The sequence below is a fragment of the Vipera berus genome (assembly GCF_964194415.1).
Source record: "Vipera berus genome assembly, chromosome: 11".
Classification (NCBI taxonomy): domain Eukaryota; kingdom Metazoa; phylum Chordata; class Lepidosauria; order Squamata; family Viperidae; genus Vipera; species Vipera berus.
This window is the reverse complement of record NC_138214.1, coordinates 20,405,345-20,430,962: the sequence shown is the minus strand read 5'-3', so window position 1 is coordinate 20,430,962 and position 25,618 is coordinate 20,405,345. Positions and strand designations below refer to the sequence as shown.

At 43.7% G+C, this 25,618-nt stretch overlaps 1 protein-coding gene across 2 annotated transcripts in view; it reads left to right on the top strand.

The window, feature by feature from the left end:
- MSN (moesin) overlaps positions 1–25,618 on the top strand; it is a 92,909-nt gene that overhangs the window by 55,363 nt on the left and 11,928 nt on the right. For both annotated transcript variants that reach the window (XM_081336474.1, XM_081336475.1), the window contains exons 3-7: positions 8,471–8,566; positions 9,454–9,728; positions 10,365–10,448; positions 10,911–11,057; positions 20,327–20,423. In XM_081336474.1, coding sequence (XP_081192600.1) covers positions 8,471–8,566; positions 9,454–9,728; positions 10,365–10,448; positions 10,911–11,057; positions 20,327–20,423 — 699 coding nt within the window. The remainder of the gene's footprint in view (positions 1–8,470; positions 8,567–9,453; positions 9,729–10,364; positions 10,449–10,910; positions 11,058–20,326; positions 20,424–25,618) is intronic.

Genomic DNA, 25,618 nt, shown 5'->3' with positions numbered 1-25,618 from the left:
CTGGACAATTGCAAGAGGAGGAAGTTGATTTGCAAAGGAAATAACCCATTCAGCCTGGCCACAATGGGAAATCAAAGTAATTGTTCCATACTTTATTTTTTTTGCCCAACTGAAAGTTCCAGCTTGCCCAGCCTGCCCTGTTGAGAAAGAAAAACAGCTTGGCTGACTCTTCTCATCCAGCTTTTAACTCTGCCGTTAATAATATTAAGCTAAGTTTTAATAATGTTCTGCAAGGCTAACCATTGAAAGGAGTCTTTTAAAGATAGGGGTGCATCTTTTTAGCAGTCAAAATGCAGTCTCCTTTCCATTTTCTTGCAATAATAATCTCACCTCTATCACTCAAGTTGTTTTGCAACTTGATATTGACAATGTATTTCAAATGTTGAATTGGATCTTGTAGTTGCTTTTAATATGCTAATGAATGATGGTTGGAGCAGAAGGCTATTTTTTCTTTAAAGATATTAACTCACTAGGGGTTGCCAGTGGAATGAACACGCCAGAGGCGAAGGCTGCTTCTTTATATTTTGGTGATATGCATATGTATGTATGAAGCTTTATAGTTGCCAGTCCAGTCAATTCAAATAAAGGGTGTAGGAAGAAAAGTCTTCATCATGGTTCATCCAAGTGGGGAATAAACATGGCAACTGCTTTGGGAAGAAGGTTGTAGTTTATTACAGAGGATATTTATTACAAATTAGTTTATTACAGAACTGTGTAGAGAGAGTTTCCTCCTTTAAATTTCTGGGAGTCTACCTCTGTGAAGATCTGACCTGGAAAGTTAACACAACTCAGGTGGCTAGAAAGGCCCAACAGAGGCTTCACTTTCTTAGGGTCTTGCGGAAGAACAGGGTAGAACAACAGCTAATGACCCTCTTTTACCGGTCTACTATAGAGAGCGTCCTCTCGTATGGTATTGTGGTTTGGTATGCTGGTCTGACAGCCGCGGATAGGAAAGTATTACAGAGGGTAGTGAGCACAGCACAAGACATTGTGGGCTGTTCCCTGACACCACTGGATGACATCGCCAGGGCTCGTTGCCTTGGAAGAGTGAGGAAGATTCTCAGGGATGACTCACACCCTGGACGGTATCTCTTTACTCTCCTACCATCCGGTAGGAGATATAGGAATATAGCCAGCCGTACCAACAGGCTGAAAAATAGCTTTTATCCGTGGGCTGTTAGGATTTTAAATGGGACATAATCTTATGCAGAATTGACTTGGGAGGCCGGTGTGTGGTGTAGTTGGTTCACATAGTGTGGTGGGATGGAGGGTTTGTTGTCACTGTGTGTTGGGGGGAGAGAGCACGGGGGGAGGCTCAGCTAATCTCAATGTACACATGTTGTACTTTGACAATAAAAGGTTTATTTATTATTTATTATAGCTAGACAGAAGTATGGATCCAACAGAAGAAAGGACTGACCACATGTGGGTAGTGGGTTTTTATACCCCCTGGACTCTATTGTTTGAAGTTATTTCCGGTTCCTGTTTGAGGCTACTTCCTGTGTCATGTATTCTGTCCTGAGTCTAGGTGGGCCCTTCTAGAAATCTTGCTGGTTGTGGGTATGTCCCAGCCCCTGCTTCCCTGGGGCTGGAGTATATAGATGTTAGGCCTTTGTCTTCCTAAGGTCCTGGCTCCAACCTTCTTGATGGCTCACATTTGCATGTCTATAGAACTGGATTTCTGCTTGGGGAGAAGGAGACCTGAGACTATTAAGAAAACTGGGCATGCTTTCCTGGTTCTTCAATTTCTTTTTAATAATAATAATAATAATAATAATAATAATAATAATAATAATAATAATAATAATAATAATAATAATAATAATAATAATAATAATAATAATAATAATAATAATAATAATAATTTTATTTATATACTGCCCTTCTCCCGAAGGACTCAGGACGGTGAACAGGGCAAGTATATACAAATACAAAAATACAAAAGTTAAAAAAGAATTAAATACAATGCCAAAACTAAAACAGTAAATACATATATTAAAAAACAACAATAAAATCCCAAACCCATCCCCCCATCAGGCCAGGCCGGCTTGTTCGAATAAGTGCATCTTCAGATCGCGTCGGAAGGAGCGAAGGTCGGGCGCCATCCGGAACTCGACCGGCAACCGGTTCCATAAATCCGGGGCGCCCACAGAGAAGGACCTCCCCCTGGGGGCCACCAGACGACATTCTCTGACCGGTGGCACCCTGAGGAGGCCCTCTCTGTGGGAACGCACAGGGTGGAGGGAAGTTGATGCTGGCAGCAGGTGATCCCTGAGGTACTCCGGACCCATGCCATGTAGGGCCTTGAACACCATTACCAGTACCTTGAATCTCACTCGGAAGACAACTGGGAGCCAATGCAGCTCACGGAGCAGAGGTGTAACATGGGAGTATCGGGAAACTCCCAACACAACTCTCACGGCTGCATTCTGTACCAGTTGGAGCCTCCGAGTGGTCTTCAAGGGCAGCCACATGTAGAGAGCGTTGCAGTAGTCTAAACGAGAGGTCACGAGCGCATGAGTGACCATACGCAGGGCATCCCGGTCTAGATAGGGCCGCAACTGGCGCACCAGGCGAACCTGGGCGAAGGCCCCCCTAGTCACGGCCACTATGTGAGCTTCCAAAGTAAGCCGTGAATCTAGGAGGACTCCCAAGTTGCGAGCCCTATCTACGGGGGGTAATAGCTCACCCCCCATAGAAAGAGATGGAATATTCTGAATATCCCGGTATGCCGGTATGCACAGCCACTCAGTCTTGTCGGGGTTGAGTTTGTTCTGTACCAGCCTACTACCGGCCTTGCAGAAAGGCAACCCCTGTACAAACGGTAGAGACTGGAAAACAACTGAGGCTGGAAGGCGTCTGCCAAGTTTAATTCACAAGCAAAACAACAGAACAAGAAACAAAATACCGGAACTTTGATCCTCAAACGGAGCGGTTGCTTTCAGCAACCAGCCCTTTCCCAAACACTCCCTTTATTAGAGTTCAGGGCGTGGCCTCCCTGTGCCTCCTTCCGAGGAGTCCCACAGCCTTTCTCTGCTTGTTCCTGCTTGACTGCCTCCTGCGTCGGGCGTCCTTGAACAGGGCCAGCTGTGGGTCATCATCATCCGCACTGTCGGGCTCGCGCAGCTGAGAAGAGGGCCCTGGCTGGGGGCTCTGCGAAGCCTCCAAGCCATCATCAGCAAGTTCGTCTTCAACACCCTCCTCCTCCCCCTCGTCTGAGTCATCCGAGACATCCGAGCCGGCTGCCGGACCCACAGGCTGGCCCTGAATCACAACAGAGTTGAAGTCTGTTCCTCCCCATCCAGACCCGAACCGCTTCCAGGCAATGGGACATCACGTCGAGGGCATCACTGGGGTGGTTTGGGGTCGAAATAAAAAGTTGGGTATCATCAGCATACTGATGATACCCAACTCCAAAACCACGAATGATCTCACCCAGCGGTTTCATGTAGATGTTGAACAGGAGAGGCGAGAGGACCGACCCCTGAGATAGGAGGAGAACCACTGAAAAACTGTGCCTCCCACTCCCAATCCCCAGAGACGCCGCAGCAGGATACCCTGGTCGATGGTATCGAACGCCGCTGAGAGGTCTAATAGGACTAGGACAGAGGAATGTCCCCTGTCCCGGGCCCTCCAGAGATCATTCACCAGAGCGACCAATGCCGTCTCCGTGCTGTACCCGGGCCTGAAACCCGATTGGTACGGGTCTAGATAATCCGCTTCATCCAGGACCAGAGGGAGCTGATGCGCCACCACACTCTCAACAACCTTCACAAGGAAGCGAAGGTTGGAGACCGGACGAAAGTTATTTAACACAGCTGGGTCCAAGGCAGGCTTCTTGAGGAGGGGTCTCACCACCGCCTCCTTCAAGATGGCGGGGAAACTACCCTCACTCAAAGAGGCAGATATAACCGCCTGGAACCAGCCTCGTGTCCCCTTCCGAGCCGCATAAACCAGCCTAGAGGGGCACGAGTCCAATAAACATGTGGTGGAGCTCAATCTCCCCATAATCCTGTCCACTTCCTCCGGAGTCACAGAATCAAACTCCTCCCAGATAATATCGACAAGACCGCCCGCATCCTGATCGTCTGATTCTGCCCAGTCAGAGTCCAGACCAGTCCGAATCCGAGCGATTTTGTCCGACAGATGTTGACTAAACTCCTCGGCACGACCCTGCAAGGGTTCCTCCCTCACCTCCTGATTAAGGAGGGAGCGGGTCACCCTAAAAAGGGCAGCCGGGTGGTTATCTGCGGACGCGATAAGGGTAGCGAAGTGATTAGACCTCGCCGCCCTTATCGCTGCGAGATAAGACCTAATATAGGTTCTTAGTCGCAATCGGTCGGATTCAGATCGGCTGGATCTCCAACAGCTCTCTAGGCCCCGTCTCCGACGCTTCATCTCCCGAAGCTCCACGGAAAACCATGGAGCTCGCTGGGATCTGCACCGGGTCAGGGGCCGCAAGGGTACAACTCGGTCAAGTGCCTCAGTGGCTGCCCTTTCCCAGGCTTCCACTAAGGCATCCGCCGAGTTGTGAGCAACGGAGACAGGTGGGGACCCCAGCGCTGCCCTATCAGGGTCCATTAAGCGCCTGGGGCGGTACCTTCTAATTGGCTCCACACACCCCCGGCGGGGAGTGGCAAAATGGAAGACCAGCCGCAGGAGATGATGATCGGTCCATGACAGGGGCATAACAATTGGGGAGCCCCCACCAAGATCATCTAACCACCGTCCAGATAAGAAAACCAAGTCAAGGGTGTGGCCTCCCACATGAGTCGGTCCATAAATTACTTGCGTCAGGTCCATAGCCGTCATGGAAGCCATGAACTCCCGAGCTAACTCAGATGATCCTCCCAGGGATGGTAGATTGAAGTCACCCAAAACTATAAGTTTGGGGAACTCAATCACCAGCCCCGAGAGGATGTCGAGAAGCTCAGGCAGGGCTGCTGCTGCATGACTAGGCGAAAGGTACACCAGCAGCAAGCCCAACTGCGCCCCAGGACCACATCTCAGAAAGAGAGACTCACACCCAACTATCTGGGGAACGGTGGCCTCCCGCAGACACAAGGTGGCCTCCCGCAGACACATGACTACCGCCACTCCCCCGCCCCTACCCTGAGCCCGAGGCCGGTGTAGCACCCGGAAACCTGGAGGGCAAAGATCAACCAGAGGAATGCCACCCTCTGGGCCCAACCAAGTCTCCGTGATGCAAGCCAGGTCCGCATGCTCACCCTCGACCAGATCCCGGATAAGAGGAGCCTTATTAACAATGGACCTGGCGTTCAAGTACACCAACCGGAGCTCAGGTGGCTGCACATCGTCGCTCCCGGGACCTCGGGACAGAAGCAGAGGGTCGGAGCGCCTCACCGCTTGTAAGCAGCGGAGGGGCCCTCTCAGATGTCGATACGGCCCTCTGTTCGTACACCTATATTTTTAGGAAATATATTTTTCTACCCTTTTAATAGTTCCTTCTCTGGGGAGCTGACTTCCCTCAGAGGACAATATGTTTCATGTGCCCTCAGAAATGTCATTGGTACCATCTCTTCTTTTTTCCCCTTCCTGGATACCTCCATTTTTCCAGGAGGCACGGTCTGTTGTTCCAAGAGCTCTAATATTAAAAGGTGGTCAAGAATGTGGCCAAACCAGAAGAATGACTGTTAATCACTGTTTTTCCTTTGATACTAGTGGGAAAAGTATAAACCATTCTTATTTTGGTCAGCACTTTGTGTTGCCTTTAACATGGGAATGAATTCACCTGTAATCTAAAAGTTGAGGACTTGGCTGCACATTAGACAGCAACCAGGTAATTTGCACAGCAGAATGTAAGAACAAATCTTCCTTCAGGATCCAAGGCCTTTGCTTTCAGTTATCAAGGGAGCAGAACCAGCCGTCTGTAGACTAGACAGTCAATCCAGAGAGGTATGTTGCCACCCTGGAACAAAAATCAAAGATGTGGCTGAGAACATAACCAAAATAGTAAAACCCACAGATTACTACCCTTTTCTACTATTGCACATAGGGATCAATGACACAAAAATGAACCTGAAAACAATATGAGTGATTATGAGCAGCTAGTCAAGAAAGTTAAGGAGTTAGGCGCACAAGTAGTTTTTTCATCTGTACTTCCAACCAAAGGTCAACATTCAGTAAAAGAACAAAGGATTCTAGAAGTGAATCACTGGCTAAGGTTTGGTGTCACAGAGAGAACTTGGGATTCCTGGACCATGGTCTGCACTACCTCCATGATAGGCTTTTGGCAAGGGATGGGCTGCACCTAACAAAAACTGGGCCGAATGTTTTCAGAAAATGCCTGGGTCAACATCAATAGAAGGATACAAACTGTTAAAAAAACAGACCCCATAAAAGAGGAGGTAGAATTGCATTATATGTAAAAGACCACTGTATTTCTACAGAAATGCATGAAACCAGAGACAAAAACCTCCTAGAATGCATATGGGTCAATATAAAAGAAGAAAAGAATGACATTACTATAGTAGTACAGGCCACCCAACCAAGCAGAAAAAAATAGATGTACTTTTTGCTAACCAATTATTTTATTAATTTAGCGTATGGCTGGTCACACACAGAACCAAAAGTACTTCATATCTACAAGTTAGAACAGTCAAAACAACTCTCTTTTTTTTTAAAAAAGAAGCAATTATAAAACCTAAGGGGAAAACAGAAATAACATTTCAGAGTTTAATGTCGAGTTTGGAGATCCAGTCAGTAGCTGCCGTTGTTACGCAGAGGAAGTCCTTAAAATCTCCTGGGTATCTTCTTATTAGTGCATTCCCTCACTATATGTTGGATAGTCTGTTGGGGAGCCCCGCAATCACGTGCTGAAGGTGTCTTTCCCCATTTATACAGAGAATTGGCACACACCCCATGAGTCGTTCTAATTCTATTGTATGTCACCCATATGTGTCAGGGTAGATTAAATCCTGGAGGTATACTATTAGGATTAATATGCTCAGAAATATCTTGGGAGGTATAGCTACTCCATGCTTCCATCCGCTTTTGTATAGTGCTCTGATGTTCTGCCAGCAGCTTAAGCGCTGTGAGGAGTGGTCGATTTCTTGACTTTAATCGACATCTTAAGAGATCAGAGGTATAGGCATGAATGGGTAGAGAGGAGTTTAGCAGGATCTTACTATACTCCTGAATGAGAGCTTCTTGTCGTGTAAGTGCGGGGGAACTATGTGGAACTATGTGTGCTAACCAATTAACAAACATATAGGAAACACACTACAATAGTAATGGGAGACTTTAATTACCCTGATATCAACTGGAAGACTAATTTTGCACCAAGTGAGAAATCAAATAGATTCCTGACCAGCCTAGCTGACAACTTTGTTGTCCAAAGTAGAGGAGGGAACTAGAGGGACAGCCATACTGGACCCAATTCTCATAAACAGAGAAAAAGTGATAGAGGTAGTTGAAACTGCAGGAACCTTGGGTGAGAGTGACCATGACTTATTGGAATTCAATATAATGCAAACACAAGCAATAGAACATAATCATACCAGATTTTAAAAGAGCTGATTTTAACAAACTCAGAGTTTGGAAAGAAGGACACATAATTAAGGCAGAATATCAGCAGACAGCCCGAATGTGCAAGATGAAGTTAGGAAAGCAAAGGCTCAGAATGAACAAAACCTTGCAACCAAAGTCAAAGATAATAAAAAAGTTTCTTTCAACTTTATAACAAGAAAAAAGTCAAGGAAACAGTCTACTAAAAAGCGAAGATGTCAAGGAAGTAACAGGCAGTAGAGCAAAAGCAGAGATGCTTAACTCATTCTTTGCATTGGTCTTCGCTCAAAAAGAAACTATAGGTCAACCTACCAAAATGTAAAAGACAGACTAGAAATAAAAGTTAAAATAAGAAAATGATAAGAGAACACCTGTCTGGTCTTGATGAATATAAATCACTGGGACCTGACTGATTACATCCCAGTGTTCGAAAGGAGCTTGCAGATGTCATCTCGAACCATTATACCAGATCTTTCAAAAATCCTGCAGCACCGGGGAACTGCAGAGGACTGGAAAAGAGCAATGTTCAGAGCTTCTCTGAGCATGGCGTGTCAGCGCAGCTGCTGCTCCCACGAGGCCTCCCTGGCCAATGCCTGCCTGGGGGATTCTGGGAGGAGCTGTCTTGACCTCTTTCTTGGCCCCTCCCTGTCTGGGGAAAGAGGACAGCTGTCTTCATACAGTGTGGCCGTTCCCCCAGCTTGCCCCTGCTGAATCCCAGTTTGTTTAGAGGGCATTTAGGACAGAGCTTGTTTTGTGCAAAAAACCTGGAAGGAAGGGAGTCCCCCATTGCTGCTGGTATGTATCCCTGAATGCCATTTGGCCCTCTTGGAGCTGTGCCATGATGAACGTTTGAAGGGTTTGGTGATCCTTCTCCTTCTGGGGTGGGGTGAGCCATAAGTCCCTTCCTCTTGCTCACGTGTTTATGTCTGGTTTTCATGAACAGGTTGTGAAAACAATCGGCCTGCGAGAAGTTTGGTTCTTTGGACTCCAGTATCAGGACACCAAGGGCTTCTCCACATGGCTGAAATTAAATAAAAAGGTATGAAGGTGTCTGTCTATCATTTTGTTTTCTGCTTCTGCATAAAAAAGAGAGTTTGCTTTCTTGGGCAGGGATGAAACAGGCTTACCCTTTAGTTTTTGTTCTTCAGGGCTCTGATCTTTGAATGAGAGTCCCATATAATGCTCCTGTATTCTCTGAGGCATCTGAATCTGGAGCACCTTCCTAGCTTTCCTTCCTCCTGGCAGGCTGCTTGGTTGCAAGTGGCATTGACAGTCTCCTGCTTTGTCTATCTGAGCACCTCCTAGATGTGGGACATTTAGCACCCAACATTCTCGGAAGTGGCTGTTCCCGAATTCTGCAAGTTGGAAGGCTACTATGTTGGGCAAGGCTGGGCTAGAAATACTAGGTTAGTCAATCCAGTGGGATAGATTAAAAAACTGTCCTTGGATTTATGGCAGGCACTCCAATCTGGGCCCCATGGCTGTGGCTCATGTGTAATGGAGTTAGAGGGCTTTCTGGCTTAGTTGTCCCAAAGGTGCTTTTTCAAAAGGCAACTGGATTTCATTTTTGTTTCCCCTTGAAGACGTTTCGCTTCTCACCCAAGAAGCTTCTTCAATTCTGACTGAATGTTGGAGAATGGAAGGATTTATATTCCTTATATTCCAGATGACTGCAAGGAATATAAACCCTTCCATGATCCACCATTCAGTCAGAGCTGAAGAGGCTTCCTGGCTGAGAAGCGAAATGTCTTCAAGGAAAACAAATAAATTCCAGTTGCCTTTCGGAAAATCATTTTTGGGGCATCTGTGACCTGGAGGACAGAGAACTTCCACAGACGTTCCAGCTTAATGCTTGTCCCAAGCGTTCCCAGTTGAGATGATTCTGGATGTGTTTTCTTATCCTGATTTTGCCACAATGTACTGCAGGTTACTGCTCAGGATGTGCGCAAAGAGAGCCCGTTGCTTTTCAAATTCCGGGCCAAATTCTACCCGGAGGATGTTGCAGAGGAGCTGATACAAGACATTACACAGCGCCTGTTCTTCCTCCAAGTGAAGGAGGCCATCTTGAATGATGACATCTACTGTCCCCCAGAGACGGCGGTTCTCCTGGCCTCTTACGCGGTCCAGTCCAAATACGGGGACTTTAGCAAGGAGGTTCATAAGCCCGGCTATCTGACGACTGACAAACTGCTCCCTCAAAGGTAGAGCGAAATCTGGCAGAGCTGCTGGTCCCCCTGCAAATTCACAGCCATGTATTTTTAGTATATCCCACTTTTCGGTTGCACACTCTCGATGTTATTCCAGGATGGATAAGCCTCACCCTCTCTGTTTGGAGTCAGTGGGCCACGTATTGCACTCCACTGTGGTTTGCTAAATAAATCACAATTGAGTGAATTCCCATGTGGTGTTAAGACACAGAGTTGTGCTGAGCACTGTGTAAATTCAGGCCAAGTACCTTTGGTGTGTGTGTTTTTCATTTATTTCTTGTCCTTAGTAAAATGACGTTTAGATCTCAAATTAGTGTTGCTTTAAGAGTCGGGAAAGAGACATTCTGAAAAAGTGGAAAACAATGTGAGAAGGAGAAACCATTGGGAAGCAAAGGCCTGAGAGAAGAAATTTTTAAAAGCACACCAGAGAGAGATTCAAACCATGGAGAGGGTCCATAAACCATTACAGTGTTATTTGCAGCCGACCTTCACGTCCCTTCTCTTCCACTAAGTGGAAACTTGGAGACTGTTTTAAGAAATGGCCGTGTTTGAACTTCATGTGGCTGAATAATTTGTTTTTGCAGAGCTGTCCATACATCCTAATATGTCTTCCATCTCTTTGCTCTTTAGAGTTTTGGAACAGCATAAGCTTAACAAGGATCAGTGGGAAGAAAGAATCCAGGTGTGGCATGAGGAACATCGGGGGATGCTCAGGTACAGCTGGGAAGAACAGAAGATCCTTTTATGGCTCAAAAGAGAGTATTATTTATGACTTTTAGAAGTCCCCTTGTAAGGTATTCTACTTGCAGGGGCATCTGCAAGGTATAATAAAGTCTAATGATGCATATAAAAAGAATTGGAGCTTTGACCATACAGTTGCAAACCTCATCTTGACTTTCTTTTACCACAGCCTGCGGACACCCATCTACTCTTAAGACAGATGGGAAGATTGATAAAGTGTCTGTGTCTACCTGTCATGGCTGACCTAGTCAGTTGTTCCTCTAGTCTAAAGCAGACAACTCTATGCACTAAAAGTCACAATGCTGCAATCAAATGGGCAGTGCCTTCTCTTGGATGCAGTGCCAACCATTGCAAAAAAGAGGATGCTTTTGAGAATGCTCCACCAAAGCGTAGCTTTTAAAGTTAACATTTATTTTGCTTTCTTGGTCCTTTCAGAGAAGATGCCATCTTAGAATACCTGAAAATTGCACAAGATCTGGAGATGTATGGTGTGAACTACTTCAGTATTAAGAACAAGAAAGGCTCAGAACTCTGGTTGGGAGTAGATGCTCTTGGACTCAACATTTATGAACAGACTGACCGGTAACAAAACTATTCTCCTTAATCTTCTGATAGAGTGTATGGTATGTGTCTGTCTGTCTGTGTGACAGAGAGTGATTGAGAGACGGAAGGGTTTGTAAGAGCAGGACACATCTGGATCTGACCAAGTCTCCACAGAAGTTGACAACCACCTTCTCCTTTGATCAACTAGATCCGTGGTGGTGAACATATGGCATGCATGCCACAGGTGGCACACAGAGCCCTCACTGTGGGCACGCGTGCTGTCGCCCCAGTCCTAGGCCTTCAGCTGGGTTTTATAAATCCTTTTTGTTTTAGGCCTCTGCCGCCGTATGCAAAAAAAAGGTTTAATCAATCAATCAATTTCCACTTCTCACAGGAAAAAAAAAGATCTTGCAATGTTGGAATTGATTGATTGAACTTTTTAGTCCCATGAGTCTGCCATTACCACCACGGCCACGCCCACCCAATGGGCCAAGTCCACCCAGCACCCGACGATAAATAAGTGGGTTTTGGGTTGCAGTTTGGGCACTCGGTCTCTAAAAGGTTCGCCATCACTGAACTAGATACTGCCACATTCTTCAGAATACTGTCTGCAAGCAATTCTCTTTCTTTTTATTTTATGAGGTTACTGATAATAGGTTGTTCTATTGACTCTGTCTAGCCCTGTCTTAGCCAGAGTGACTCTTTGTGCTGGCATTGGTTTCTCATTAGCTGTTTCTAGTTCTCACACAATTCTATGAATCTACTAACAGTTTTTTACTGGAATCATTCATTCTTTTTTTAAAAAAGTTTTATTAGTTTTTATAAGGTTAGGGATAGAATGGGGTCAGGGTTAGGATTAGGGTTTAGGTTGGGGTTGGGGTTGGGGCTAGGGTTTCCCTGAGTAACATTTTCAATATTTAGCAAACAGGATATTGTCTGGGTACATATGTTTAAATAACAGTAATAGATGTAGTAATAGATAGCAATAATAAATATGGTTAATTATCATAAACAGTATTAATTAATCAATCCATGGCATTCTTCTTACAAATATGTATTCAAAATTACATATCACATTCCTTTCTCTCTAATTCGTTTTCTACCATTGATAAAAATTATCCCATGTTTTAAAATAAACTGAATTTTCTTTCTCTTTAATTTCTAAAGTCAGTCTATCCATTTCTGCACATTCTAAAATTTTCTTGATTAATACTTCTTCAGTTGGTAAATTTTCATTTTTCCAATATTTGGCAAATACAATTCTTGCTGCTGTTAATACATGTAATATTAGATATCCGCTCTCCTTCTCATAGTTGGCTCCTATTATTCCTAACAGAAACAATTCTGGTTTAAAATCTATCGTTTTTTAGTCATCTTCTCCAACCATAAATATATCTTAACCCAAAACCTTTTTGCTTTAGGGCATGTCCACCAGATATGATAATAACTACCTGGCCTTTGTTTACATTTCCAACAATTATTTGAAGTATTTTTAAACATTTTTGCTAATCTCACTGGTGTCATATGCCATCTGTAAAACATTTTATACAAGTTTTCTTTATATAGCACTGCTTTAGTTAATTTAATATTTCTGTCCCATAGTTTTTGCCATTCTTCTAATTCTATAGTATATCCAAAGTTCTTTGCCCATGTTATCATTGTTTCTTTTACTTGTTCTTCTTCCATCTTTAAATTTAGCAGAAATCTATAAAGTTTCTTGACCAACTTTTTATCTGTTTTTAACAATATTTGATCAAATTCTGTCTGTTGTTTATAAAATCCTGTTGTTTTCACATCTTTTTCATATCTCATTTGAATTTACAAATATGGCCACCATGCTAAATCAATACCTTGTTGTTGTAAATCTTGTCTGTCTTTCAGTTTTCCTTCATTATCCAAAATATCTTTATAAGTTACAACTTTATCATAGTTAATTAAGTTTAGGTAAGCAAAAGCTTCCCTTGTTGAAAGCCATTCAAGTATCTTAATATAAATTTTTTCTTTTATTTTTTCCCATTCTAAAAGAAGTGCATTCCTTATAAAATAATTTTGAAAATATCTATGTATTTTATTCTTCCCGTACCACAGAAAGGCATGCCAACCAATCTGTAAGTCATGCCTCTCTAGGTACAATAGTCTTTTATCTCTAAGCATTATCCATTCTTTAAGCCATGTTAGAATAGTTGCTTGGTAGTATAACCTCCAGTCCAGGAGTCCAAATCCTTCACTATCTTTAGCTTCTTGTAGCATTTTCACTTTAATTCACACTTTTTTCCCTTGCCAGATAAATTTCAATACTGTGTTCAGTTCATCAAAAAAGGCTTTTCCCAGTCTTAACAGGAATCATTTGAAATAAGAAGAGTACTTTTGGTAAAATATTCATTTTCACTGTAGCTATTCTCCCCAACATTGATAGTTGAAGGTTTTTCCACTTTTCCAGGTCCAATTTTATTTGTTTTAGCAATCTTATACAGTTATCTTCTTTTACTGTTACACATCTTGCTGTTAATAGATTCCCAAATATTTTACTTTTTTAAGTATTTGAAGATTTCTTTTTTTGTAAGTTTTGATTTTCTGTTTTTCTGTTAAGTTCTTTGTCAACACTTTAGTCTTTTCTCTGTATCAGGCCTGCCACTTCTCCAAATTTTTCTATTTTCTCCAGCAATTTAGTGCTTGTTTCAAGTGGCTCTTTCAGTATAAAAACCAAATCATCTGCAAATGCTTGAAATTGAATATTAAAATTTTCTGTATAATTTCCATTTACAATTATTCTAGCAGTCTGTTTATCGTAAATTTTTGGGATTGCATTTATAATTTTTTCCCCAAAGTCCATTTCTATAAGCTGCTGAAACATAAATTGCCAGTTTAGATTATCAAATGCTTTTTGTGCGCCAAGGAATATTAACGTCATCTGTTTCCCTGGATGAATTTCATAATACTCTAACACATCAAGGATCATTCTTAAGTTATTTTTTATCTGTCTTTTAGGCAAAAAGCCATTTTGATCTGTATGTATAAATTCAGTCAGAAATTTCTTAATTCTTTCTGCCATTATTGAGGCAAAAATTTTATAATCTGCATTTAATAATGATATTGGTCTATAGTTTTTTATTTGTGTCAAATCAGTATCTTCTTTAGGTATTAAAGTAATATTAGCTTCAGTCCACATTTTTGTTATTTTACCCTCCAAAAGAATTTCATTACACAGTTTTTTCAAGGTCAGACTTAATACATCTTGTAGTGACGTATAAAATTCTGCAGGCAGTGCATCTGGGCCCGGAGTCTTATCCTTTTTTCGCCTTTTTATGGCTTCTATGATCTCCATCATTGATATTTTTCCATTTAATATATTTTGAATGTTCTCTGGAATTTTTGGTAGGTCTGCTTTTTTTAAGTACTGCTGAATTTTTTCTTTGGGGATTTCCTCTGCCTTATAGAGTATCTCATAGTAATCTTTAATGATTTTTTTCATTGTATCATTTTGGAACTGTAGTTCTCCTTTTGAATCTTGTAGCTTATTTATCATTTTTTCTTCTTTTACTTTTTTCAATCTATATGCTAACCATCTCCCTGGCTTATTAGCATTTTCAAAGAAGTTCTGTTTAGTCCGTTTAATCTGTTGAGCCATTATTTCCATCTCGGCCAGGTTTAATTTATGCTTTATTATCTCCATTTGTTTCTTGAGTATTTCCTTTTGTGGAACTGTTTGTAGTTCTGATTCTAGCCTTCTGAGTTCTTCCCTCAGCTTTAACTGTAGTTGTTTCTTTTCTTTATTCTTTTTAGCAATGTAAGTTATAGCCAACACTCTGAAATATGCCTTAGCCGTGTCCCATACATTTTGAAGCGATGTTTCTTATTTATTTTTTTAAAAATTCCATTTCCTTTGTCACTAATTGTAGAAATTCTTTTTCTTTCAATATAGATTTATTCAGGGACCATCTTGGTTTTTTCTTGATTCCTTTCCAAGTCATTTTTATTGGGTTAGGGTCTGCCGAAATATTAGTTTCTATCTCCACTTCTTGCATCATCGTTTTCAATTCCGATGTCCATATCATATCAATTCTAGACCATGATTTATGTCTGTTTGAATAAAATGTGTATTGCAATTTCTCTGGGTTTTTCTCTCTCCATATATCTTGGATACAGAATTCTTCTATCATTCTTGAAAATGCTTTAGGTAATATATTTCCTCCTTTTCTCCCTTGTTTGGCGCTTTTATAGTCCAGAGTTCCATTTATTATTGCATTAAAATCTCCCATTATACAAAAATTTTGATAGTTTAGATCTAGTATTTTCATACATAGTTTTTGATAAAATTGTTCTTATCATTAGGTGCGTATATTGCTACCATCAGTATCTGTTTTTGATCCATCATAATTTCCACCATTAACATTCTCCCCTCTTCGTCCACATAAATTTGTTTGGGGTTCATCTTTTCTTTAATGTAAAAAGCTACTCCTCTTTTCTTTTGGGATGCTAGTGCGAAGTAGAGTTTACCAATTTTCGGTTGAAGGCAAATTATATCCATTTTTAATTTTTGTAGTTGTGTGAAATTTTTTCTCCTTTTTGAAGGAGAATTTAGTCCATTTATATTTATTGATAAAATCCCACACTCCTCCATCTGTTTCAGTTAAATCTAGGTCTCAGTCTTCTAGTCGATCTTATCTGTCTCTGGTCTCTTGGTCTTGCTCCTTCTTCTGAATGTGTATTTTTAATTTCTTCCTCCTCTCTTTGTTCCTCTGTCCTGGTCCTACTTGACCTCTCAGCGGCTTTTGATACCATCGACCATGGTATCTTGCTGCGACGGCTCGCAGGGTTGGGAGTGGGAGGCACTGTTTTATGGTGGTTCCCCTCCTACCTCTCGGGCCGTTCGCAATTTGTATCGGCAGGGGGACAGAGATCTACCCTGAGGCCCCTCTCTTGTGGGGTGCCTCAGGGGTCAGTTCTCTCCCCCCTCCTGTTTAACATCTATATGAAGCCACTGGGTGAGATCATCTGTGGCTTTGGGGTGAGGTATCACCAATATGCGGATGATACCCAGTTGTTCATCTCCACCCCGAGCCAACCCAGTGATGCCCTTGACGTGATGTCCCGGTGCCCGGAGGTGGTGCGGGTCTGGATGGGAAGGAACAGGCTCAGGCTTAACTCCTCCAAGACCAAGTGGCTATGGATACCGTCATCTCGTATGGTTCAACAAGTTCCATCTCTTGATGGGGGGGAGGCACTGCCCCCCTCAGAAAGGTCCTGCAACTTGGGTGTCCTCCCGGATTCACGGCTTAATTTGGAAGATCATCTAATGGCTGTGACCAGGGGGGCCTTCGCACAGGTTCGCCTAGTGCACCAGTTGTGCCCCTTTCTGGACCGAGATGCCGTATGCACGGTTATCCATGCCCTCGTCACTTCTTGCCTGGATTACTGCAATGCTCTTTACATGGGGCTGCCCTTGAAGTGCACCCGGAGGCTTCAGCTGGTGCAAAATGCGGCCGCGCGGGTGCTTATGGGAGTATCTCGATACTCCCATGTTACATCACTCCTGCGCGAGCTGCATTGGCTTCCGGTTACCCTCCGGGTGCGATTCAAGGTGCTGGTAATAACCTTTAAAGCCCTTCATGGCTTAGGCCCGGGGTACTTGCGAGACCACCTGCTGCCATTATCAACCTCCCATCGCCCGGTTCGCTCCCACAGAGTCAGCCTCCTCAGGGTGCCATCGGCCAGGCAATGCCGTCTGGCGACCCCCAGGGGGAGAGCCTTCTCTGTGGGCGTGCCGACCCTCTGGAATGAACTGCCTCGAGAGCTGCTGACGGCCCCTGACCTTCGGTCTTTCCGCCATGACCTGAAGACTTGGTTATTCCAACAAGCGGGTCTGGACTATGTTTTTTAAATTTGGCTTTTATTGAGTTAAATTGTCATGTATCTATTACATTTATTGTTTAATTCTTTTTTAAATTTTGTATTCCATGTTTCTTAAATTTTTTGTTGTGAGCCGCCCTGAGTCCTTAGGGAGAAGGGCGGCATATAAATTCAATAAATCTAATCTAAATCTAACTGCCATTTCTTCTTGTTTCTTTGGTTCAGGGTCGCCTCTTTCCAGAAAAGCTCTGTGATTGTTGAAAAACTCCAGTGCTTTAAGTGGTGTGTCCAATCTATATCTTTTTGTGTCCCAGTAAATTAAGATCCCTTCTGGAATCAGCCATCTGAATGCACTTCTCTAGGCACTTTATTTCTTCTGTCATAATTTGAGTTGATTCGATAGATCTGATCTAATTCTCCTTCCATTTGCGATTTTCCATTTCCTAAATGCGTCTGCCAGTAACTCAGTTATCAAACCTAGAAGATCCTCTTCCTTATCTTCTATTATATTTTGGAATCTTAAAAAGTATAAGGTCCATTCCATTTCTATGACCGCTAGCAAATCTTTTAATTCCCCGTTTATTTGCATCAATTTTTGATTTTCATCTTTTAAAACTTCTAGTTTCTGATCAACCTCAGTTGACTTATCTTCTATTTTTTGGATTCTTTGCTGGTTGTCTGTGATCATCTGTTTAAAATTTTCAATTTGGGAATTCATATTGTTAATTTTTTTATTCATTTTGTCAAGTTCACTTTTCAACTCTTCATGGTTTTTCGTTGTTACTGCCGTCTGAGCAGCATTAGCCTCTTGAATTGCTTGCGTATCTTTCTGAAAGGTGTCCATCTTTTCTTGCTGGAGCATTGTAGCAGTTGATCTCTGATATACTGGACTTGCAGTGCCCGAGGCAGGAGCAGAAGATCCTTTTTTCCCAACTTTAGATAGGTTTGGGACGCTTATCTTTATCTTTAATTCATATGTTGTAATCCCCCAATGGCAAAATTTTATAATCAAATAGGCTGCTAATAGTTAGGAGAGGCAAACTATAAAAACAGTAAAAGGTAAAAAAAGGAGGAAGAAAAAGAAAAAAAAATAATAAAAGCAGCAGGGCAAGGAACAAGGAAAGAAAATGCCCCAAAAGTAAAAAAAGAAAAAAATATAGAAAAAAGAAAAATGTCAAAATTATAATCCACAAAGTTCTGTTCTAGGGAGTTTCTTGGTATTCACTTCTTCAGTGACAGTTTATAACAGTTCCAAACCAGGCTGTATTTATGATCCAGGAGAGTCGGATGGCTCCAAATACGGTTTTATATATAATTATAGTCTATCTTGTAAACCAGGCAAACCAAAGAAGATTTTTCTTTCTCAGGCAAAATTTTCAAGGACCTTCAGATAAGTAGTGTCTGGGCATACAGCCAAATTTTAATCTGAGTTAGCTCCAATCAGGGGAAGTTGGATATAATTCTCAATTTTACCACTAGATGGCATTAGATGTCCATTCCCACCTTATTTTAAAAAAAGTAATTTAAAGATTTAAAAATTAAAAGTTTTGATGGCTTTCACACAAAAAGTAGACGCAAAAAATTCTATATAGCCAGAAGCTTCCCAAGTTATCCTTCTGTGCCTCAGACAGCTTTACGATATGGTAAGTTTCTAGTTTAGTTTTTAGTTTGCCGGGAGCTTAAACCACCGCTTGTAATTCAGGAGGGGGGAGGGTAAGAAAGAAAACTCCACCCCCTCCCTAAAACTAAGGGCTTTGCTGTCAAAAGCTGTTGAAATGCTGTTCGCCAAACTGGTATCCACTTGTAGAAAGAAAGAAAAAGGTATTTTCACCCAGCTCAGCTGTTTGCTTTCGCTTTAGAATTCTTCGTCTCTGACGAACAGCTGGTAATGGTGGACTGCATAGATGCCTTTCTTCCTGCCGGTTCCAAGGGCTGCTTTGGATGCAGCGGGCCCACTGCCGACCCGCGATCTTCAAAGATTCACCCTTGGGCAGTCGCCTCTACGGGGCGATTTTCAGTCCGATTGGACCCACCAGCTGGTAGAAATCAGACCCAGGGAGAGGAAGATCATTTCCCCGAGTCCATCTTGCAGCGACGTCACCAGAAACTCGGAATCATTCATTCATTCATTCAGCCGCCCAACCTAACGAAGTGGCTCTGGGTATCTTATAATTCTAAAATTATAAAATAATTTAAAGTACAATTTAAAAAACATTAAAACAATAAAAACAGATGTAACTTGCTATCTAATCCCAACATAATTATTTCCCAGAAATTAAATTACTTAGGCTCAGAGGGATTTTGTGATTCATTTTGCTCTCATACTTGTAGTCCTTGAAACAGAAGTGAAAAATTTCTTCAGATTAAATAAGGGCGGGTTTTTTTGCTTCATGTTATATGAAGCTAAACTAATTGCTTGAATTGTCTCTGTATGGTTTGTATCTTCATAATGCCTTCAGGCTGCAAGATTTGTTCTGGACAATCTTAATTTCATATATCAAAAGACTTGATATACATAAATTTTAATCACAAATTTTAATCACACTCTTCTAGCACAGATTTGTGCGGATGATCCTTGTCTTGTTAGATGACACCTAACCTAATGTAGAAAGCACAGTTTAAGTAAATGCCACATGAGGATGCCTTCCCTGGCCTTTGTGGGGTGGGGGGTGCTGCACAACTTGTGCCAAAACAGAGGGGAGGGAGCGTATAAGGTGGCATTTTAAATTTTGGGCATTTCCCCCTTTCTCATCATATCTGCCCTTTTGTAGGCATCTATAGGGAGGATAAGAGACAATACAAGTAATCCTTGATTTGCAACCATTCATTTACCAATTATTTGAAGATACTGACAAAAGGGACTTATGACCACTCCACCCACTTCCAGCCCTTGCAGCCTCCCCATGGGAAAAAGGTCAGACTTGTGGTTCTTGACCACCAGCATGGGTTTACAACTGTTGCAACAGCATCCTGGGGTCATGTGATCACCACTTGGGACCTTCTCCACTGGCTTCCAGTAAGGAAGGTCAATGGGGAAGCTGGGTTCACTTAACAACCTCACGGTTCATTTAATAACTCTTAACAACTGTGGCAAAATTGGACGCAGTTCACTTAACAATCACCTTGCATAGCAACAGAAACTCAGCCCCTAATTGTGCTTGTAGGTTGAGGACTGCCTGTGCGCACAACATGAGGCCGTCCCACAAACGAGGCTGGTTGACATGACTCGGGGCTTGGGCTGCCTAGGATGGCCCTCCAGAGTTTTGATAGGTCATTCATTTCATAGATCTGTTCAGTTACATAGTTTGGTGAATTTGGAATTTCCACTTAGCGTTTGCTAAACCCAAACACTTTCATTGGTGGGAAATGTATAGTGGGTGTGACCAAAACCAAGTATTTGGAGTGTTGCAACTGTTCACTGAGGTTTAATTTTTGAAATTACAAATCATCTTTCACAGGTTAACACCCAAAATTGGGTTCCCCTGGAGTGAAATCAGAAACATTTCCTTCAATGATAAGAAGTTTGTCATCAAGCCCATTGACAAGAAAGCCCCAGTAAGTTACCCTTTACAACTTAACTGTTTTAGTATATTAATTTATTCAGAGATTAATATAATAAAAATGGAAATGGAAAATTCAGATCCTTGCAGCAGATTTTGTCGCTGAATTTGAGTTTCTTTATTGCGGTCACCAACCAGAAATAAGCACCAAGAACAGCAGGGCTGCATCAGCAAATCATTCAGGCTGGCCAAAGGAATAAAACAATAAAACACAAAACCAATTGACAATAAAGATAATGAAAATTAACTGTTGGCAGGTTTTTGCAGGCAATAAAAGAGACTATAATGATGTATAAAGAGATGGGTCTGGCTGGGCAGGAAGTCATGTAAATAGAATTTAGAATGAGGACTTGACGAAGGAGAAGAGCGAACCAGCCTTTGGTGGCTCCAGCTGCACCTGGGCAAGGCCGAGCTGTGTGCAGGATTATCCTACAGATCCCTTCTTAAACAAACATGGGCAGCCACTGCATCAAGCTAATGATAAAATCTTCTAAATTTGATGTTTATATCTCAGTGATCTAAGGAGATGGGCAGTTAAGAAATACAAAATGACGGATGTGAGTCCCTCCTCTTAAGGTGGGGTCCTGGTGGTCAGTTGGCCCTGTTGCTTGCGTACCTCTCTCCCAGCTGCGTAGCAACGGCTCTGCCCAGGCTACTTGACGCCCTCTCGGGATTGGCGGTTGAATTTCCCAGACTTATGGTTCTGGGAGATTTTAATCTGCCTTCTCTGGGCGGTACATCGGAGGTGGCCCGAGAGTTCATGGCTTCCATGATGGCCATGGACCTGACCCAAATTATTCAGGACCCAACGCACGAGGGGGGAAACACACCTGATCTTATTTTTATCTCTGGGCAGTGGCTTAATGGTCTGGGGAGGGTTACTCCAACATCTCAACCCCTTTCATGGACAGACGATTATCTCCTGCGGTTGGGCCTCCGTCACGTCACACCCCCCCCCCCGCTGTCAGGAGGCGGAACCGACCAGATGGTTCCGCCCCAGGCGCCTGATGGACCCAGATAGGTTCCAGATGGCGCTTGGATTGATTCCTACCTCCCTCTCCCACAGCTCGGTCGAGTCCTTAGTTAATGCCTGGCAACAGGCTGCCTCGGAGGCTCTCGACCGCGTTGTGCCTTTGCGGCCTCTGACCCGGCGCAGGTCCCGGCTCACTCCTTGGTTCTCCAAGGACCTGCGGGAGATGAAACGCCGGAGAAGGGGCCTAGAGAGCATTTGGAGAACCAGTCGGTCCGAGTCTGACCAACACAGTTAAAATCCTTTTCTAGATCTTATCTTGTGGCAATGGAGGTGGCAAAGCGCGCTTACTTCACCACCTTCATTGCGTCCGCAGATAACCGCCCGGCCACCCTGTTTAGGGTGGTCCGCTCCCTTTTAAATCAAAGGACGGGAGAGGACCCCTTACGAGGACGGGCTGAGGAATTTAGTAAATATCTGGTGGACAAAATTGCTCAGATTCGGGCTGGTCTGGACTCTGACTGGGCAGTATCTGACGAGAGGAAAACGATGAGTTTGGCCGAGAACATTTCGGAAGAGTTTGATCCTGTGGACAGGATCATGGGGAAATTAAGTGCCGCCACGTGTTTGTTGGACCCGTGTTCCTCCTGGCTGGTCTATGCCTCTCGGGAGGTTACACGAGGCTGGATCCTAGCAGTTATCAATGCCTCACTAAGTGAAGGGTACTTCCCTGCCGCCTTGAAAGAGGCAGTGGTAAGGCCCCTCCTTAAGAAACCTGCATTGGACCCAGCTATTTTAAATAACTTCCGTCCTGTCTCCAACCTTCGCTTTCTTGCGAAGGTCGTTGAGAGCGTGGTGGCACGGCAGCTCCCTTTGGTTCTGGAGGAAACTGAGTATCTGGATCCGTACCAATCGGGTTTCAGGCCCGGGTATAGCACGGAGACGGCATTGGTCGCGCTGGTGAATGATCTCTGGCGGGCCCGAGATAGGGGTTATTCCTCTGTCCTGGTCCTATTAGATCTTTCAGCGGCTTTCGATACCATCGACCACGGTATCTTGCTGCGTCGTCCTGAGGGGTTGGGAGTGGGAGGCACCGTTCTGTGATGGTTCTCCTCCTACCTCTCGGGCCGTTCGCAGACGGTGTTGGCAGGGGGGCAGAGGTCAAGCCCTAGGCCCCTTAGTTGTGGAGTGCCCCAGGGGTCGGTCCTCTCTCCCCTCCTGTTCAACATCTATATGAAGCCGCTGGGAGAGATCATCCGTGGCTTCGGGGTGAGGTATCATCAATATGCTGATGATACCCAGCTTTTCATCTCCACCCCGAACCAACCCAGTGATGCCCTCGATGTGATGTCCCGTTGCCTGGAAGCGGTACAGATTTGGATGGGAAAGAACAGGCTCCGGCTCAACCCAGCCAAGACTGAGTGGCTTTACGTACCGGCATCTCGTTTAGTCCAAGAGGTTCCATCTTTGGTTATAGGAGGAGAGATGTTAACTGCTAACATGGCTTGGTCAAAAACCATCACTGGTGATTTTGTTCCTTTTCATTTTTGATTTTGGGTGGCAGAGGCACAGCAGGGCATATAATGTTTACACATTATCCTAAGCCAGGGTTTATTTAGTCCTCATTAATGGCTGTGCCCCACAGATCACCCTGAGCGCCCAGCCTCTATTCTGCTGACTCAATGGCTGGGCTCCCCTAGGATTGCAGAAATGGCTTCAGCCCAGATGTCAACTCCCAAAACTTTGCAGTTGTTACCAAATTATACATTTTAATGTGTCTGAGGATAGAAACAACTTGTGTTAAATATATTTAATTTCAGTTAAATAGCTAAAAGTTAGAAAGATACCTAATTTTGTCCTGGCCCCTTCCCTGCTGCTTGGAGGGGCAGCTTTTGGACTCTGCTGAGCTGCAGCTGAGAAAAGGTCATCGGGCTGTGCAGGCCTGGGCACTTTGCTTGAGGCGCTCACCCTGCCCGTTCCCACAGCTGTCCTCATTGCCCTTCTCCTGCAGGAGCTTTGTAGTTGAGGGGGCTGATAATGGGGCAGCTCAATAGAATAGAACGGCTGAGCTGGACACCTAATTTCTGCCTGGAGAGCATAGACTAGAGACTCCAGATAAGCAATCTGTCCATGCAAACTAACAATTTGTTTACAAATAGGACCGTATCCAGATTTAAAGAGAGTACCATGAAGACATCTGCAAAACAAGTATTGCATGGAACAAAGCCAGACATTCTAAAATAAAATTGCAATCCCAGAAGCACTTAACCAAGGATGAATTACTGCTGTTTTAAGATTTTCAGTGATTGCCTGGGTTGCTACCTTGATCCACTGGACTTTCTCCTCACAGTGAGCAGCTCTTCCCAGCAGTCTCTGGTGTTATGCAAATACAGTGCAGATGCAACTAGTGACTCATGCTGAAAGACCCTCCACATCCAAGTCCTGGATGGGTGAAAATCTCTCTTCCTCTGTTCTTGGTGCCTACTCGGGATGTCCCAGCAGTGTGTGTGGGGGGGTGCGCCAGGTCTCCTCCACTCAACATTGTCCTTTTTTGGGACTGAGGAAGCAAGCTTTCTCTGCTGCGGCCCTCGCTTTCTGGACCAGACCTCCCCACCTCAAGATAAAGAGGGCACCTGTGGTCCTGGAAGGCTTTGGGTCCTGGCCTGGAGCTGATGTTTATAATTTGCTCAAAGGCCCAAAAAACAATGCTGTTGTTTTTCCATCTACTGGATTATTTTAGTCTGGTTTGACTCTGTGATTCAATGTATTTAGCTGTTTGACGTTTTTCTTGGTTTTATATGCCTCCCCCCCCTTTAGTTGGGTGATCAATAATGTCATTTAACTAATTTTAATTTCTGTCAGGAAAAGCTTGCTCCTGTGCTGCTCTGTAGAAGAGCAGGGTTAGGGTTAGGGTAACATTCTGCTTGCCTTGAGACCGTCCTTTGCTGACTAAATTCAGTTCAGTTACCGATGTGCTCAGAGTTTGATCACAAATTGCTGTATCGGACATTTTTTTAGCTTTCTATGCGACATCCAGAAGTTCAAAAGTGTAGCATCCTTCCAACAGGAGCACAGACAGACTTCTCCGTTTCTTGCAGATTTACATTTCTAGCAGATTTAGTAAGCTTCTGGACAAGGATGTGCATGGAATGCAATATTTGTTTTGTTCCAAAAATTCTCCTGAGCACTTCCAGGTTGCTGCTGTTCTTGTGCGTGAAGCACTTCCCTGGGGGTTCCAGGGTGATTCTGTGAGACTGGTGTGTTGCTCCCTTGGCCACTGCTGGCATTTCCCCCTCCCGCCTGCTCTTCACAACGCCCCCTCCTTCCTCCAGGCCTTGTGTGTTGCTGACCAAAACGTGCCTGTTTCAGGATTGGCACAACCTACCCAAAACCAGCTGTCCCACGCCCCAAGACTTGCATGCACCTTGGGCTCGCCCAGCTGTCTTGTGGGTTATTAGAAGGGATGCAGCCCAGGAAAACATTTTTGCAGGCATTTGGGGAAGGTGATCCTCTGGAAGGATTAATAAATTGAGGAGTCATTTGTGTACATTTACATCATGTGCACGTGTGTGGGATTGTGGAAATTACATGAATGTACACATATGATACAAAATATTATCATATGATGATGTCAGTGATGTAATTAAAAAGACAACCCACAATTTTACACATGCACAAAGGTTATCTGGAACCCATAGAATCACATGGACTTAAATCCAGATCCAGGTTCCATCTTCAATTCTAAACAGAGGTCCATTAAATCAAGATCTTACTGTATACTGACAGCCTATCACCCACTGGGTTATTGTTTCAGTTGGTTCATCATTTCAAAGATATTTACTTACCTAAACAGATGAACACAATGACCCAGTGGATGAGCAAAAAGCTGAGGGAGCAGTAGCCATTTCCTATTTCCTGCCGGCTTCTCCATTGACTTTTCTTGTTGGAAGCTGTCAGGGAGAAAGTCAATGGGGAAGCAAGCAGGGAGGTTGCAGGTTGCTCAGATAAGTCTCCCCCACCCATGCACATCCCCCAGTCCTTTTGCTCTTGTGTCGAGCTAACCACCACCACCCCACACGTACCCTGTCCGATCTGTGCTGCATCCTTGTGTATCATCCTTGACCATTGCTTGCCTCTCATATATCCATTCACTCCCTCCCCAATCTGGCAGCAGCCACTTACCTGCCTTGCAACTGGCTTCTCTAGTGGCTTTGCTTGTG